This window comes from Anthonomus grandis, unplaced genomic scaffold (genome assembly GCF_022605725.1).
Source record: "Anthonomus grandis grandis unplaced genomic scaffold, icAntGran1.3 ctg00000895.1, whole genome shotgun sequence".
Lineage (NCBI taxonomy): Eukaryota > Metazoa > Arthropoda > Insecta > Coleoptera > Curculionidae > Anthonomus > Anthonomus grandis.
Window position 1 is genome coordinate 1 of NW_026088620.1, and position 18,481 is coordinate 18,481.

The 18,481-nt window shown below is 30.3% G+C and overlaps 2 protein-coding genes across 2 annotated transcripts; both read right to left on the bottom strand.

Annotated features, from left to right (window-relative positions):
• Nucleotides 1-3,034: 3,034 nt before the first annotated feature.
• Nucleotides 3,035-4,422, bottom strand: LOC126749918 (uncharacterized). Its single transcript, XM_050459503.1, has 3 exons — nucleotides 3,596-4,422; nucleotides 3,273-3,542; nucleotides 3,035-3,084 (listed from the first exon to the last, which is right to left on the bottom strand). Exons 1-3 carry the CDS (start codon nucleotides 3,741-3,743, stop codon nucleotides 3,035-3,037), a joined length of 468 nt encoding a protein of 155 aa, XP_050315460.1. The 5' UTR covers nucleotides 3,744-4,422.
• Nucleotides 4,423-6,599: 2,177 nt separating this feature from the next.
• LOC126749919 (protein tramtrack, beta isoform-like) lies at nucleotides 6,600-15,074 on the bottom strand. Its single transcript, XM_050459504.1, has 10 exons — nucleotides 14,922-15,074; nucleotides 14,645-14,870; nucleotides 14,356-14,594; nucleotides 14,140-14,298; nucleotides 13,911-14,086; nucleotides 13,783-13,857; nucleotides 7,628-7,764; nucleotides 7,345-7,561; nucleotides 7,045-7,165; nucleotides 6,600-6,988 (listed from the first exon to the last, which is right to left on the bottom strand). The coding sequence occupies exons 3-10, from the start codon at nucleotides 14,562-14,564 to the stop codon at nucleotides 6,970-6,972; spliced, it is 1,113 nt and encodes a 370-aa protein (XP_050315461.1). The 5' UTR covers nucleotides 14,565-14,594; nucleotides 14,645-14,870; nucleotides 14,922-15,074; the 3' UTR covers nucleotides 6,600-6,969.
• Between the last annotated feature and the right edge of the window lie 3,407 nt (nucleotides 15,075-18,481).

Sequence of the window (18,481 nt, forward strand, 5' to 3'; positions counted from 1 at the left end):
CACATCTCGTGAGAGTAAAAAAATATTTTTCGAAAATATTGAGTTTTTTTTTTCTATTTATTTGACACAAAGTTCATAACTCAAAAAATTGACCAGATATCATTTGAAAATTTGAACACATAATCTATGGACAATTTCGTTGGACACCTATTTCAGCGTTTTTCCAAATTCGTACGAGAATTTGAGAAAAAAAAATATTTTCAAAAATATTGAGTTTTTTTTTTCTATTTATTCGACACAAAGTTCATAACTCAAAAAATTGACCAGATATCATTTTGAAAATTTGTACACATAATCTATGGACAATTTCGTTGGACACATTTTCAGGGTTTTTCCAAATTCGTACGAGAATTTGAGAAAAAAAATATTTTCGAAAATATTGAGTTTTTTTCTATTTATTCGACACAAAGTTCATAACTCAAAAAATTGACCAGATATCATTTTAAAAATTGAACACATAATCTATGGACAATTTCGTTGGACACCTATTTCAACGTTTTTTCCAAATTCGTACGAGAATTTGAGAAAAAAAATATTTTTCGAAAATATTGAGTTTTTTTTTCTATTTATTCGACACAAAGTTCATAACTCAAAAAATTGACCAGATATCAATTTGAAAATTCGTACACATAATCTATGGACAATTTCGTTGGACACATTTTTCAGAGTTTTTCCAAATTCGTACGAGAATTTGAGAAAAAAAATATTTTCGAAAATATTGAGTTTTTTTTCTATTTATTTGACACAAAGTTCATAACTCAAAAATTGACCAGATATCATTTTGAAAATTTGTACACATAATCTATGGACAATTTCGTTGGACACCTATTTCAGCGTTTTTCCAAATTCGTACAAGAATTTGAGAAAAAAAATAATTTTCGAAAATATTGAGTTTTTTTTCTATTTTTTTGACACAAAGTTCATGACTCAAAAAATTGACCAGATATCATTTGAAAATTTGTACACATAATCTATGGACAATTTCGTTGGACACCTATTTCAGTGTTTTTCCAAATTCGTACAAGAATTTGAGAAAAAAAATATTTTTCGAAAATATTGAGTTTTTTTTTCTATTTATTCGACACAAAGTTCATAACTCAAAAAATTGACCAGATATCAATTTGAAAATTCGTACACATAATCTATGGACAATTTCGTTGGACACATTTTTCAGGGTTTTTCCAAATTCGTACGAGAATTTGAGAAAAAAAATATTTTTCGAAAATATTGAGTTTTTTTTTCTATTTATTCGACACAAAGTTCATAACTCAAAAAATTGACCAGATATCAATTTGAAAATTCGTACACATAATCTATGGACAATTTCGTTGGACACATTTTTCAGGGTTTTTCCAAATTCGTACGAGAATTTGAGAAAAAAAATATTTTTCGAAAATATTGAGTTTTTTTTTCTATTTATTCGACACAAAGTTCATAACTCAAAAAATTGACAGATATCATTTTGAAAATTTGAACACATAATCTATGGACAATTTCGTTGGACACCTATTTCAACGTTTTTCCAAATTCGTACGAGAATTTGAGAAAAAAAATATTTTTTCGAAAATATTGAGTTTTTTTTTCTATTTATTCGACACAAAGTTCATAACTCAAAAAATTGACCAGATATCATTTTGAAAATTTGAACACATAATCTATGGACAATTTCGTTGGACACCTATTTCAGCGTTTTTCCAAATTCGTACGAGAATTTGAGAAAAAAAATATTTTTCAAAAATATTGAGTTTTTTTTTCTATTTATTCGACACAAAGTTCATAACTCAAAAAATTGACCAGATATCATTTTGAAAATTTGTACACATAATCTATGGACAATTTCGTTGGACACATTTTTCAGGGTTTTTCCAAATTCGTACGAGAATTTGAGAAAAAAAATATTTTTCGAAAATATTGAGTTTTTTTCTATTTATTTCGACACAAAGTTCATAACTCAAAAAATTGACCAGATATCATTTTAAAAATTTGAACACATAATCTATGGACAATTTCGTTGGACACCTATTTCAACGTTTTTCCAAATTCGTACGAGAATTTGAGAAAAAAAATATTTTTCGAAAATATTGAGTTTTTTTTTCTATTTATTCGACACAAAGTTCATAACTCAAAAAATTGACCAGATATCAATTTGAAAATTCGTACACATAATCTATGGACAATTTCGTTGGACACATTTTTCAGAGTTTTTCCAAATTCGTACGAGAATTTGAGAAAAAAAATATTTTTCGAAAATATTGAGTTTTTTTTCTATTTATTTGACACAAAGTTCATAACTCAAAAAATTGACCAGATATCATTTTGAAAATTTGTACACATAATCTATGGACAATTTCGTTGGACACCTATTTCAGCGTTTTTCCAAATTCGTACAAGAATTTGAGAAAAAAAATAATTTTCGAAAATATTGAGTTTTTTTTTCTATTTTTTTGACACAAAGTTCATGACTCAAAAAATTGACCAGATATCATTTTGAAAATTTGTACACATAATCTATGGACAATTTCGTTGGACACCTATTTCAGTGTTTTTCCAAATTCGTACAAGAATTTGAGAAAAAAAAATATTTTTCGAAAATATTGAGTTTTTTTTTTCTATTTATTCGACACAAAGTTCATAACTCAAAAAATTGACCAGATATCAATTTGAAAATTCGTACACATAATCTATGGACAATTTCGTTGGACACATTTTTCAGGGTTTTTCCAAATTCGTACGAGAATTTGAGAAAAAAAATATTTTTCGAAAATATTGAGTTTTTTTTCTATTTATTCGACACAAAGTTCATAACTCAAAAAATTGACCAGATATCATTTCGAAAATTTGTACACATAATCTATGGACAATTTCGTTGGACACCTATTTCAGCGTTTTTCCAAATTCGTACGAGAGTTTGAGAAAAAAAATATTTTTCGAAAATATTGATTTTTTTTTCTATTTATTCGACACAAAGTTCATAACTCAAAATGGACAATTTCGTTGTTTTTCGATCGTCGTTATTATTTTTTTATGTAACTCTCTAACTTCTGCGTATACTTCCCAACTTATCACAAGCACTTTTGCCAATGTCTAGAAACAATAAAAAATCGAGAACCATTCAATCACCATTTTGTCCAACATTTAAGACCTGCATTTATAGCAACCTATTTGACAACACCTTGTAATTTTGACACTAAGGTTTCTTTAGGAACGTCAAGACTATGCTAGACTTCACTCTATTTCTTCATTAAAAACTAAAAAGGAGCCTTCTCACTTACCTATTTGAGCAGGTAAGCCAGCCACATTAGAATAAGCTATAGCTTGAGGAATAATGGTCAGTCCCACGGTAATACCAGCTAAAAAATCCGAAAGGGCAATTTCCCAAGTGTACTGGGGCAAGTAATTGAAAATCGGGATTCTTCGCTTTAAGGTTTTCACGCTGAACGTTTTCTTAGTTTGTCGTTTTAGCCACTTCAAGAGGTCGCGATGCTTTAAAGCTTCACTGCCTGATCCATGTTGCACGTCCTCTGATAAATCCAGACTGGTTTCTGCAATAAAACATTATATATAGAAGCATATGATAGAATTCCTTCAAACTCACCTGTTTTAGTGTCCATTGCCGCAGTATCTTGACTCATATCGATCTCGTTGACGCGAACTTTAAAAGTTTGAAAAATGTTCACGATATTTTCGGCATCCTCGTCGCCGTATATGTACGAAGTGAGCACCACTGGATTTTGGCCCCTCATCGTATAAATCACTTCCTTCTGATTTTGATTTTTTGCGATAAATATTCCGTGTGCATCACGCAATCCCAACAGAAATTGACCAATTTCTGACTTATTTGTTCGCCGATCGAAATTAGAGGTCTAATAATACTTATGGCAATTTAATTTTTAACAAAGAACGAAATGATGCGAAACGTTCGAGCGGCGAAGGTAAAATGGATGGATTTGTTTCGATGCCGCGATGTTAATATAGGAAATATTTAAACCGTTTTATTTGTTGTTCCGTTATTTTTTTTTTCACTTCCACCTTTTATGTACGGGGTGCCCATTCGAGAGCTTCAAGAACCCGGATCATGTTGAGTCAATAGATATACTTTTGCAGAATTTTTCATTCTCTATGGCCCTCAGATTGAGTTATAGAAGTCAATTAGGACAGGTAGATCCACCAGTAGTTTTATCTGTGCGATTAAAAGCATTAAATTATGTCTCACACGATTAGAGATGCTGTCTTAATATGGTTTTAGTGCAGCAGGTACCTTGAGGGTAATAGGCTCATTTGCAGTTACTGACTGTGATGTGAATAAAAATTGAATTTTTCCAACATTTTTCTATATTCAGTTAATTGATTCTAATACCCAGCCTACCAAAAACAATCAGTCTTTTTTTCCGCATGATGCATTTTGTATCATTCTGTACATTCTTTTTTAGATACTCTCTAGACAAAAAGGTTTACTAATAGGGTACTCTAACAATTTTTTCTGCCCTCGTAATCCTTTGCTAAAAGATGTCATTTTGAAAATTTGTACACATAATCTATGGACAATTTCATTAGACACCTATTTCAACGTTTTTTGAAAAAATAGACAGGGAGATAAAAAATAATTTTTCTTGGGAAAATGTGATATTTTTTCAAAAAAACCCTATCAGCATGTCTATAACTCAAAAACGAAGAAAGTTAGAGAGTTGAAAATTTGTACAAATATTCTTCAAATAAAATGATTGACACCTATTTCAATGTTTTTCCAAATTCGTACAAGAATTTGAGAAAAAAAAATTTTTCGAAAACTGAATTTTTTTTTCTATTTATTCGACACAAAGTTAATAACTCAACAAATAGAGCACATATCATTTTGAATATTTGTATACATAATCCATAGACAATTTCGTGGGATACCTATATCAGCGTTTTTCCAAATTCGTACAAGAATTTGAGAAAAAAATATTTTTCGAAAATACTGATTTTTTTTTCCTATTTATTCGACACAAGGTTCATAACTCAAAAAATTGACCAGATATCATTTTGAAAATAATTATTCTCCAGAATTCTTTTCAACAGTTGGCATATACACGCCGTGTAGGTTTAAGTAGAATCGAAAAATATACCTAATAATATAAGGTAATATAGTGGGTCTTTTTGGGAATAACGAGGTTAGAATCCAGTTTTCTTCATTTTCTAGCACTTCCAATGCCTGAAGAAATTATTGATATCTTACAGGCAATTAAGTTAATCGTTCCTGTTCTTTTTCTTTTTCAAGGATGTCAAATGCTCGTAAGAAATTATTGATTTCTTACAGGCAGTTGAGTCAAACGTTTCTTTTCTTCTTTTTCTTCTTCAAGGACGTCAAATGCCTGAAAGTAATTATTGATTTCGTGTGTCAAACATTTCTTCTTTTTAAGACACTTCAAATGCCTGGAATAAATTATTGATTTCTTATAGAGAGTTGACATAAAGGTTTCTTCTCTTCTTCTTTTTAAGGCACGTCAAATGCCAGGAAGAAATTATTGATTTTTTATAGGCTGTTAAGTCAAACGTTTTTTCTCTTCTTTTTCTTCTTCTGTCAAATGCCTGAAAGTAATTATTGATTTCTCACAGGCATTTGAGTGAAACATTTCTTTTCTTTTAAGACACTTCAAATGCCTGGAATAAATTATTAATTTTTTATAGGCTGTTAAGTCAAACGTTTTTTCTCTTCTTTTTCTTCTTCAAGGACGTCAAATGCCTAAAAGTAATTATTGATTTCTCACAGGCAGTTGAGTCAAACATTTCTTCTTTTTTAAGAAACTTCAAATGCCTGGAATAAATTATTGATTTTTTATAGGCATTTAAGTAAAACGTTTCTTCTCTTCTTTTTCTTCTTCAAGGACGTCAAATGCCTAAAAGTAATTATTGATTTCTCACAGGCAGTTAAGTCAAACATTTCTTCTTTTTAAGACACTTCAAATGCCTGGAATAAATGATTGATTTCTTATAGAGAGTTGACATAAAGGTTTCTTCTCTTCTTCTTTTTAAGGCAGGTCAAATGTCAGGAAGAAATTATTGATTGACAGTTGACCTAAAGGTTTCTTTTTTTCTTCAATAACGACACTGGATTTTCAACTTTCAAAATTTGCGCCAATACGAATTTGAATTATTTAAAACAAGACTCCAGTGTTCATATCTATGAATTTTTAACAAATACTTGGGTCTTAAGCAACGCCCTGATCACCTCATGCTAACTTAAGCCTTCTGGGGTAAATGCAATCTGTTAAATCATAATTTTTAGATCACTTCAATAGCACGGCGACTAAATTATTGCTCCATTTAATTTTTAATTAATTATTCTTAACCTTCAATTAATTAACAGGAATTAAATACTATTGCAGAAGCCAGAATTAAATGCATCGTAATTCAAGGATAGTGTAATCGAAAATTTGGTTTAGCGAACCATTACCGAAAATTATCTTGATCGTTTTTAATCCTGTTATGAATGCGTTGTGTTTTAAATATTTATGAAAAGTAGATTGATTGGGTTTTAATATATTATAAAGATGTATGTAGGTTAGGTCTGCCTTATGTTGAACTTTATACTTAAAAAAAAAATCTAATGCGTTCATGGCACAAGTTTATTAAACATTTAATAAAAACCTAAAATTGTGTAGTAAAATTCGAATAATTAACAATCTAAATAGCATTAGTTAATAACAAAAAATCTGTTTTATTGAACTAAAAATACTCAACAAATAAACAATTAATTCATCTATAGATCGATAGCTTCAGAAGTCTGATGATGTTTTTATAGTAAAAGTTTCTTTGGCAACTCAAGGTGTTTCTTTTTATAAACTTTATCTAGCTTCTAGACACTATACGTTATCACTAAGATCCCCTAAATTGAGCATTAAATTATATTTTGACACTGAGAACTCTAATTTGGCATCTTATTGCAGTACAGTCTTGGCTACATTAATTAAAACAATACAAATACATTAATTAATCGTTACGCTGATCGCTAAAATAATTATTTTAATCAACTGTTAAGGTAAGAGATGGACAGTATAGACTTACCTGGGACCATAATATCTTACCGCTTTCATTTTTAAAGCGGTACAATTCTCTTTGCATTTATACGCGAGCACTTGCTTGATTCGGCTTATTTCTACCATGGGGAATCGGGCGGCAACGTACGCTAGAATACATAAAAAAATAGTAATTGGTAATTTTTATGTATAATAGTTAAAAAAATTTATAGTCTTTTTTGGCACCTTATATTCGAGAAATTTAATCACACCCTAGGTATATACATTTTAAAGTAAGTAAAATTTTCCCTGAAGCATTAATATATTACGAAAATTCTAATTCCCTTACAAATAATCGCTTGTACTTTGGCACGATCCAGGGCCGGTTTTACCGGTCTTTCCCCGTTTCCCGCCCTACTCCATCTCTGTCCCGTTACGGAACACGTGGCCAATTCCGCAGGACTAAATAAAATCGTGGCCAAGCCCCTCGTTAATTTCCTATAGTCGTTCCACTTGATGCTACGCAGTTGATCCTCGTAGATCTCTATACCGTCTCCCAGTTTCACCTGGATATGAACGGTTTTTTATCCTGGCTATAAAATACCATTATTGAGGAAATAGTAGAGTTTTACCAATTTATTACGCCTTTCCGGTTCTCGTTTCTCGAAGAACCTGGACGGGGTGTCGTAGTAGGCAGTAGGATTGGTGGCGGAATGGAAGTTGTACGGCATCCAGTGGTCCGATAACCTACGGCGCCTTATTCTGAAATCTGACACAAACAATTTTTAATAATGAATAAATAGTCCATAGTTTGAGTTGTAAATGAACTTAAAATGAAAATCCTCCACGTGTTTCTTCAGGGCATACTAAAAGGAAATGGGCTTGAAACAAAAAAGACAAACAGGCACAGAAAGACGTTAAAATTAATGTAAGACGCACTTTCAAAAGTTTAAAATTGGCACAAGTTACACACACCAGGGTTTGAGTTTATGTCAAAAAAAAAAACCTTTTAATTATTAATTTTTTTTAATTTATATTCTATTGTTGACCAAGATGAAAGGAGACGTCGATGATTATGTTAAAGAAAATATTAAACTCAAACTTAGGTGTCCAAAAGCACCAGGCTACCTAATGTGTTACAAACATTTTTGCTGAAAGCAAAAGGAAACTAGAAACAAAATAAATGGCGCGGTTAACATACTAATTAATATGTTGAGAGGGCAAGCAATGGATCAAATTCAAATTCAAATTCAAATTTATTAATCATTTTGGTTATATTATAACAATTTTTTTTATTTTTTTTTTTTTAACTTAATTATATTCAATAATAATAGTTAACAGTCATTGTTTTTCACATACACCTAGATGTTGTAACATCTGTTTGTGTATGCTGAGAAATCACAAAATTTTAGTAATAATATAAAATATAACTAACCATAATCTACAACTAAACAAAAATTCTCCAATAAAATTTCCCTTCCCAAAACTATTTAAAAAAATTAAATTTATCTATATTTGAATAAATAAATTTTCTACAGACCTTACTAAAGTTTTTAATATTATTTATATTTTTTAAGCTGTTTGGTAAGATGTTATAAAATTTCGGGGACAAGTATCCTAAAAATCGTTGCCCTATAGTTTTTTTTATGTTTGGTATTTTTAGGTGTCTGTTTATATTATTTCGGGTTGTGTAGGAATGACTAACATAATTCTTGATTTTTTCTGATTTATGTGTATAAATGCATGTTGACAATATGTAAATTGAGCGTATATTAAAAATTTCTTCAGAATATAATTGTTGTGTAGGAAATCTTTTTTGTTTTTTGTATATAACTTTTAAAATAAAGTTTTGTACTACATTAAGTTGTTTTAAACAATTCTTGTATAGACCTCCCCAGACAATCATCCCATACCTTAACAAGGACTCAACCAAGGATTTATAAATTAAAATTAGTAGTTTTTCATTTAAGATATTTCTCAAAATATGAAATCGATAAATAAGTTTACGGATGTTTTGTGTTAATTTTAGAATGTGTTGGTCCCATTTTAAATGTTTATCCACAATGATACCCAGATATTTAGTAAATGAAACTTCCTTGATATCAATTAATTCAAGTTTAATTTGTTGAAAGCTGGGGCGATTAGCAGCTGTTATAGAAAATGCAATATAGTTTGTTTTTTGACTATTGAGACTTAATTTAAAAGAATCCAGCCAGTTCTTGACTGTTGCTAGACCAAGTTCTGCAGTTCTTTTTGTGTCTCCCCAAGAAATTCCGTGAAACACCGCAACCGTGTCATCTGCATATGATATCAGTGACCCGTCATGAATTTTAAGATTGGTAAGAGCGTTAATATAAGTTATAAAGAGTATAGGTCCAATAACTGTTCCTTGTGGAATTCTAATTTTTATATAAGATGGTTCACTAATCTCATTATTTATTTTTAAAGACTGTTTTCTGTCCCCCAAGTAACTTTCAAAGACCCTTGACACTGGACCTCTAATACCATAAGATCTTAAAGTATCTAGCAAAAGCTCATGCGGTACAGTGTCAAAGGCCCTTGCTAGGTCCAGAAACACTGCCAAACACTTTTTATCACCATCAAAAGCCTGATTCACTCGCTTTGTTAATTCGCAGACAGCATCAGATGCGCTGAGCCCCCCAATGAAACCAAACTGATTTTGTGATAATATGTTATTTTTTTGTAAATAGTCAATAAGTCTATCTTTCAAACATTTCTCGAAGAGCTTGGAAAAATTATTGATCACACTTATAGGACGATAGTTACCTATTTCACATTTATCACCTGATTTATATATTGGAGTGATTATTGATACTTTAAATTGAGTAGGTACTGTTCCTGTTTTAAATATTAGGTTGATAATGTGAACCAATGGTTCAATAAGGTAAATATGAAATTTTTTTATAAATTTTGAGCTAATAGTATCTATCCCAGGCGCGGAATTGTTTTTTAACGAAAAAATATGTTTAATTATTTCATTCCTATTAGTTGGTTTTAGAAACATTGAAGATACACTGTTATGATTAATTTTGAATTGTTTTTTTGGTTTTTTTATTTGGTTTTGCATATTTACTCCTACGTTTATAAAATACTGATTACAAAAGTTTGCCATGTCTTTGTTATTTGAAAATTCTTTGTTATTATTTTTTATTTTTATTATGTCATTTCCTTTAGTAGTAATTTGATTTGTAACCTCAACCAAATCAACCAAATAAAAAAGAAATTGTAAAGGGCAAGAACGATGTATTAAAAGACTGTGAAGAGTTAAAACACAGTGAGTTAAAGAAATGAGTACAAGATAATTAAAACATGAATGATGGTTATTTTGTGTAAATTCATTTATTTCTAGTATTTCCAACAAATCAAGTTTATCGCTTTTGGGGCAGAAATGTTAAAATTTTGAATCAGGAGCTGGATTAAAACTTTAGTTGTCAGTATAAACAAGTCTTGAAAAGTTAGTTTTTGGGGCAAATATTTCGGTTCTTGATCTTCTCAATCTTTCTACAACCAGTGGAGGGCGACTGTGGCATTTTTGATTTTACCTTAATTTTTTTTTATTCAGGGCCCATTTTATTCCTTATATATATGTCAATGAGTTATTTAACCTATTAACAGACGTGCTGGGAGAGTTGATTTGTTTCACAGGAAAGGAAAGGCTGGAAGTAAATCAGAAATTGCTTTAAAGGAAGTTGAAGCAAGGCTCATAACTTGTTATGCCCTATATGTCCCAAACATGAAGATTTTTATCCTAAGGTGCCTAAGCTGATTGACCTCAAGGTTTAAGCGGAGAATGAATGTTATGCAAAAAAATCAGAAAAAAAACTATTGATAAGTAGAGAGTCAAAAAAAGGGGAGAGGTATTAAAATATTGTTATTAACTTACATAATAAATATAGAACGGTTTAAGATGAAATTTTTAACCCTGAATAAGGCCAGAAATTCCTTCAATACTGAGAACTTAAATGCAAAAGAAAACGTTCCCTTCCTAGATACATTGCCTGAAAAGCATCTCAAACAACTGCATTACATATAAAGAGTTTAGTCAATAAAACAACGGGAAAAATACAATTGTTATTCTTTGCCGTTATTTATTACCTAATGCGTTTATCTTTGAATTTATTCTCTATGTCTAGTATACAGGCTGGGCAATCGATCATTGGGCATAGAAAGGTGCTTAAGATGTATTTAAATTTTTTAAGTACGACTTTGGTGAATGTAACTGTGAAGGTTTATTATGTGTATTACATGAAAATGAAAGCGCCATTGTAATAAAATTCATAAAAATACTTCTTTAAATAAAGAACTCAAACAAACCTCTAGGTTTTTACCCTCAAATCCATCCTCAGGATTATTGTGAAAAAATTATGGAAAAATTTTATTGTATATTTTCCAAAACATTGTAGCTGTTTTCAATTTCTTCCAGGCACTCTTCCAGAAAATTAGGCTTTACTGCTTGTAAGTAATTGCAACGTTAACATTATTCAGGAAATTGGCGTGATTTTTAATTTCTTTCGGGCAATATGAATCGTTTCCAAAATTTTTGAGATAAGTGGAGTAACGTTTATAGAGACAAGTGACGTAATTTTCAACTCTCGGGCACCTGAAGCTATTTACCACATTTTCATTACAATCAGAGTAATTTTCTATTCCTTCCAGGCAGTTAAAGTTAGTTTTAATAATTTTTTCCAAACATTCCACTATAGTAGTTTTGGAATTCTTGGCCATTTTCGGCGCTCCTCAGACTCTCGGAGTATTTTTTTGAGGCAATTTAGGCTATTTTCCAAGTAATTGAAGTTATTTTCCAGAAAATGACTTCTGACACTTCTAATGTTCCAGACAAATGGCGCAGTTTTCAACATTTCTGAGGCAGTCAAAGCAGATTTTCAACCCTTTCCAAGCAAATTAATTCGTCCCAATATTCTCTTCAGTTTATGATAATCGATTGCAAAAAGTGCCGACACCTGTACTTTATTTAAAAACCCCATTGATGATAAAGCAAAGATCATCGAAAGTAAGAATGAAATTATTGACTTACGGAGGGATACAATACAACTAACAATTCAATTAACAATAAAGTAGGTTCCTATAGAGTCACCAAAATCGACTACGTTTTATTAAAAAGCCTCATGGCAAGTCAAAACCTTGATAGCATATTTATTAGCCATGATCCTATATCTGTATCAAATGATAATCTAAATTCACTTTTGCTATATTCAAATAAACATAATTTGAAATTAAATGTTGAAAAAAAGGAAAGTGTGTACTATTTATTTTGTATAGAAAAAAAGAAGTTAAATTGGAAGAAAGTTTAAATTTAAAATTGGCTAATAAACTTGGGGTTATATTTGGATAGAGAGCTTAAATCTAGTACATTATTTATAAATGATATTATGGGTATGACAAAAAGCTATTTAAGGATGAAAATCTTTTATGTAAATAGGCGCATTCTTAACTTTAAAATGAGAAAAAAATGTGTCAACCATTAACTTTGCCTATTTTAAATGATTGTATTATTGTATGCTAAGCCTGCCTTAATTCGTTGTCAAATAATAGTCTTCAAAATGTTTGTCGTCTTGTTTTAAATTAAAAAAAATATGACCATGTCTCTGTAAAAATAAATGGCTTAGGGTGCAAAAGAAATCAATTTAAATTCTGCAATTTTTCTTACAAAATTTATAAGATGTACTGCCTTATAACTTAATGCAAAAATTAATTTTTCGTTATGCTGTTAATAGTCGCAATGTTGCACTCCAAGATCACCTTACTATGCCCCAAGATTGTCCTTTTTTAAGGGAGATTTACTTATGTGGCTATAACTCTTTAAACGTAAGTTATAAAAATTGTAGTATTATCTCTTTACTTAATAAGCATACAAAAAAAACTCCTGGGTGAAGAAATTTCTGCTTACAGTTAACTAATGCATGATAGTTGCATTTGGTTATTTGGTATTGATTAGTTATAAAAAATATATAACGCTTATTCCTACGGGTTGTTAGGAATTGCATTTAATTAATTAATTATATACACTTTATTTAAATTAATTAAGTTTTATTACTATATTTATTTTGATACAGCAATAGTTCCAGTTGTAATATTTTCTTATAGTGGTGATGAAAGACCTTATTTATTCATATACTTAAAAAAGAGAAAGGAAATTAAAATTTGAAATTGTCATTGCCTTACATTATATAGAGTTTTAAGATGACATAATTTTACTTTAACCCTAAAAAGGCAAGAAACTTTTTTTTATTGTCCCTTTGCTATAAAAAGCATCTAAAACATCTTCACAATATAAAACAGAACCTAAATTTTAAATAAAGCCCTACACAACACCTTATGCCAATTTACCATCAAGGAATTCGACTATAAGGCAAATGTCCTTTATACACATTATCATATTCATTATCCTTGATACTAAAATTGGACCTAATTTCAAAACCCTGCTTATGTACACTATTAATATGCCGCCTAAAGTATAAATCCGCTTTAAATTCCTTGTTGCATTGATTACAATGCACAGCAGTTGGGAAATGCACCAGTTTCATGTGCTGCCTTAAATTTGATAAGTTACTATAGATTTTTCCGCAATCGGGACAGGGATGGGGGTCCAAGGAGTGCAACTTTTGGCCTTTATTCTTGCCTGCAACAAACAAAAAATTCATGTAAAGTCTACTTTATGTTTGTTGCAAGCAAGACATAGCAATAATATTTGAGCAAGAATGAGAGATTTAAGCCCTACTGCTAAATTTGACTTTAAAAGACTTACTTTGTGAAGTTATGTCTGGATCCAATAAATCTTTTGCCAAAAAACTTGACTGTTGAGGGGACATTTCCATATTGCCTAAAATTTATGGTTGTTTTACAAATATGCTCAACAAACTGCCTAATCATCACCTAATAAGTCACCACCACAATTTTTCACATAAAAATTTGAAGATTCATCATCCTGCTCGTTATCATCCTCAGAAGTATAATCAGGAAGTTCCATTTTAGGCATGAGATCTATGGAACTTCTTGATTCAGTTTGTAATGCAAACGGGTTTAGTGTCATCGACTCATCTTTCCTTAATCTTAAAACACCAAAATATATTCAAAGTTTCCATAAAATTGGCACTGTACTGACCTAATTTCAGTCTCAGATTTACTTCGTTTTGGGACAGGACTAGCAACACTTGGCAAAACTGGTACATCTAAAGCTACGTCTTGACTAGAAGTTATGGTGCTTGAAAATGGGATTTGGCTTATCTTATTTGGCTTGTTTTTATTGACTAGAATGTTACTTCTGCGAAACAAACTAGGAGTTTTAATAATAAAATAAATGATTCACATTTTGATATACCTTGCAGTTCTTATGGTCTGTGGTTTCAAACATAATCCAGACTCTTCAACCACATGATCGGGATCAGAAGAGGTGTCAGTTAACCCTCTAATTTTCAGAGATTCAGCGGTTTTTAAGAAAGTTGATAGGTGGGCTTGTGACACATTCACCTCTCCAACATACATAAACTCCATTAAGGAGATGATGTGCCTAGCCTCGACATCTCTCATGAAAATTATTGGGTGTGAACACGGATTAGCCTGGAACAAGCGGAATTATATTTAAAAGTGAACTAATCTTAATTTAGCACCTTAAACAGCTCCTTGAAGTATGGACTGCAAGCTGAAAGGACAACTTTATGTGCCAGCAGTTTTTAGCCATCGCATGCAATGGTAACATCGGTGAAATCCTCGTCTGATCTTAGCAATTCAAACTGAGACGTTATATTTGCTTGGAAATTGTTCCATCTCAGACAAAAGTGTTGATCGGTTTGATGGTCATCTGGATCAACCATTTTTTCTTATTTCATTTTAATGCTAAAATAATATGCCATAGTATGTAAGTAGTCATAATTTTAAAGGACAGACCTTTGAGTATATTTTTGATAGAAGGTTTAAAAACATTATATGGGCAATATTACCATAAACTATACGCTTAATTCTTTATATTGAAACTTCATATTTATCTTAATTATATACTAAATTATACTTATTATTTATTTTATATTTTTTTATACATTTTGCCAGGATATTGATCGGGCCTGTCTAGAGTTTCCTTTATGGGTCAATGTTGCCAAGTTTAAAAGTGGTTGGTTTTTTTTTGATAAAAGATCAAATTATAAACACTTCAAATTTTATTAATATTAAAATAAATGAAAATATTAACAACTAATTGGCATTAATAAGTAATTCCAGATCGTAAGAAACGCTGTAACATAAAAATTACAACTCAGGACCCTAAGCACTGCCTCCCTCTGTCTGTCAAACTTGACAGTGACAAACGTCAAAGTCACATGCAACTGTCAAATAAAAATTAAATTTTTGCCCAAATGTTGGTGGTTGGACTGGTTAGTGCTTATTCTTTGGGCTGAAATCCTGGAAATTTCTTGGACTGAGTCATTTTTAAATCTAAATCGTTTATATCGGCCCTTTCGCGTACAAAAATACCGCAAACTACCGCTCCCCTCGGTTTTAATTTATTTTTTTTTTGTTTGTTTTGAAACGTCTTCACTATTGATTTTTCCGATTATTTTTCTTTAATTTTCGGCTTTTTGGGATCCGAAATATGAAATGCATAATAAAAGTAAGTGTGGAGCATGGTCCAGAAGGATTGTCATTTATCAAGCATGAATCATCCTTATTTTTTTTACTAATATGTGCATGTTGCTTGGCAGTACTACTAACATTTCAGTGGCCTTCAAACCAACTTCATTTTATCTGTACAGTTTTAATAATATCAATCTTTTTTAGTATAGGACATCTGTAGAGAAATTTGTATTTTTCATAACATTTATTAAACACAACATGCCCAGAATTGATTAATTATGTAATTTGGAATGTTGTGTAGAAAACCTAAAGTTGTATGGGTACATGGCATCCAGTCACAGGATATTTCTGGTTTCAATTAGCATTTATTATACACTAGTTTGCATAGTTAGTATTGTTTCCTTAGAATTGCAAATATGGTTTCTATAGGGTTCACTTTTTGGAATTTAATTGAAGGTTTTCATTATGTCTCCTTCACAACTCTTGCTATGAATGCTGGAAATTTGCAAAGTCTAGTAATTTAAATGATCGGAATTATAACTTCCAGGTAGATTTCAACCAGTAAATTGCAATGGTATACAATTGGGTTGGAGAGTAGTGATCTAGGTATTGATTTTATCTTATTGAGAGAATCCTAGAGAGGATTAAAGGTAGTACATATATTATGTAGTTCATATATTTTACATAAAAAAACCTTGAATATTTATAACATTGTCAATTGAATAATATCACACATATAAAGAAATAAGGTGAGCACAATATTAAAATAGTTCGCTTATACATAGATAGGTACAAAAATACAGATTAAAATTCTGGGTCTGCGACCTGATAGCCTATGAATTCCTGAAATAAATAGAGAAATTTTTCTATAAGAAATTCTATATAATATTTTATGTTTAAAAGAATTTAGAGAAATATTTCTTATATTATGTAATAACTTGTTAAAAAAGTTAGGAGCATTCCAGGAGGTTTTTAAAAAGAGGTTTTTTCAAATATGCAGGAGAGCCTCAGCAATCTATGTGGTGGAAGTGTCAAAATCTTGAGAGTTTTGAAGAAATGCTTAGGATCATCACAGTATTTAATTCCAGCTATTATCCTGATTTCTGTTCTCTGATTTTTTAAATATTATGAAGAATGTATGTCGCCGAGCATAGTTTTTTTTTATGTGATCAAAATGGCTTTCAAAGGTCAACTTTGCATCCAGAGTTACTTCCAAGAACTTGGATTTTTTCAGAGTTTTTTAGGATGTTCATTTTGTTTAAAAAAAAACATCATTTGTTAATGTTTAAACGATTTGAAAGAAACCAAGTCTCAGTATGCGGGGCCATTTTAACTTTTGCTTTTTCACTAGATGTAGATTTTATAGGAAAAGTTGTTATCATCAGCAAATTCTACAATCTTGCATGATGGCAGGGGACTCACAAAATCATCGACATAGATTAGGAACAGCAAAGGTTCTGAAATTGATATCTGGTCTACACTATGCCACATTACCCTTTCTTCAGACTGTTATTTTGTTGGTGATTCAAATGGTATCCACATAGGAGCCTTAAACTAAAGTCATCCAATTCATAGGATACAATACAATAGGCTGTCTGTGGAATTGAAAAACATTTCAAGAAATTAAAGTTTCAGAAAGTCAGCGAGGCATTGGTTGCCTGAAAAAATTTATTATACCATGGATGAGTATTTTAATGATTAATGAGTAAATTAATACTTTTTATTAGTTTGTATGTTTATGCCAGTAAATTTTTTGTTTTTTTTTTTTAATTATTACCTTGATATGTATAAAATGTTTGACAATTTAAAACTAGCTTAGTAGATTTGTTAAAATGTAGCTTTGTCCATGGAATATTTTATTTTTGTGACAATAAAGCATATTTTGATGTCATTAGATTTTATTTAATAAAGGATATGCAGAAGCTATGTGATAGCTAGTATATTATAGGTTGTTTTAAACCCCATTTTGCATCAGTTCATCAAGAAAATCATATGGAATTCTTGTTTGAAGTCATACAACTGATTCAAGTAGCATTTTCTCCATTCAAAGAAAGACAATAAAAATTCCTCTAATTCTAAATTATAGGGCAGACTCTAGAGCACATTTCTTAACATATTGACTGTTTCCAGCCTATATATATATTCTACTCATGTCTCTTACATGTTAAAGTGAATAATAATAGCTATGAAACTTCCCAAAAAAACATGGACAATTTCAACAATCATAATCATACAGCATTTCATAGAACTCATCACATTAAAACTGGTCCTTCTTTTTATAGGCCACTGTTTTACAATAAATAATTACCTTGTTAAAATGTTACCTCTTAAGGAGTTTATGAGAAAATTAAAGCAGTACCTTGTATCTTAATTTTTGTTTGTTTTAATGAATATCTAAATCTTGTATATTAATTTGAAATATATGTTCATGTGTATTTAATGCTTTAATATTGGCTTGTGTAAACTCTGTTATGTAGGACCATTAAACAACTTTGTTTTTGGCTTATACTAGAAACGTTATGAAAATATATATTAGATGCTTAAAGTTCCCTTAACTATCACTTAGACATATCGGTCATGTACCGACCTCATAAATACTTTATTAAGCCTCCTAAGATTTATTAACCATAAATTAACTAATTCATATCAGATATCTAACAATAATTGCCTGGAATTATTTAAGCTTATTTAATAAATAAAGGCACATGAGTTTGATGACGAATATGACGATTTTTAAATAGTTTTTTCACAAGGGAGGGTCAAGCAAGATTATATTAGAATATTACAATTTTTGTAAATATTTTATTTAATGATATATTGCAAGCTTTTAATGACAAATCAAATTTTTTCATAGGCATTGTTTTTTTTTATTAAAAATTTTG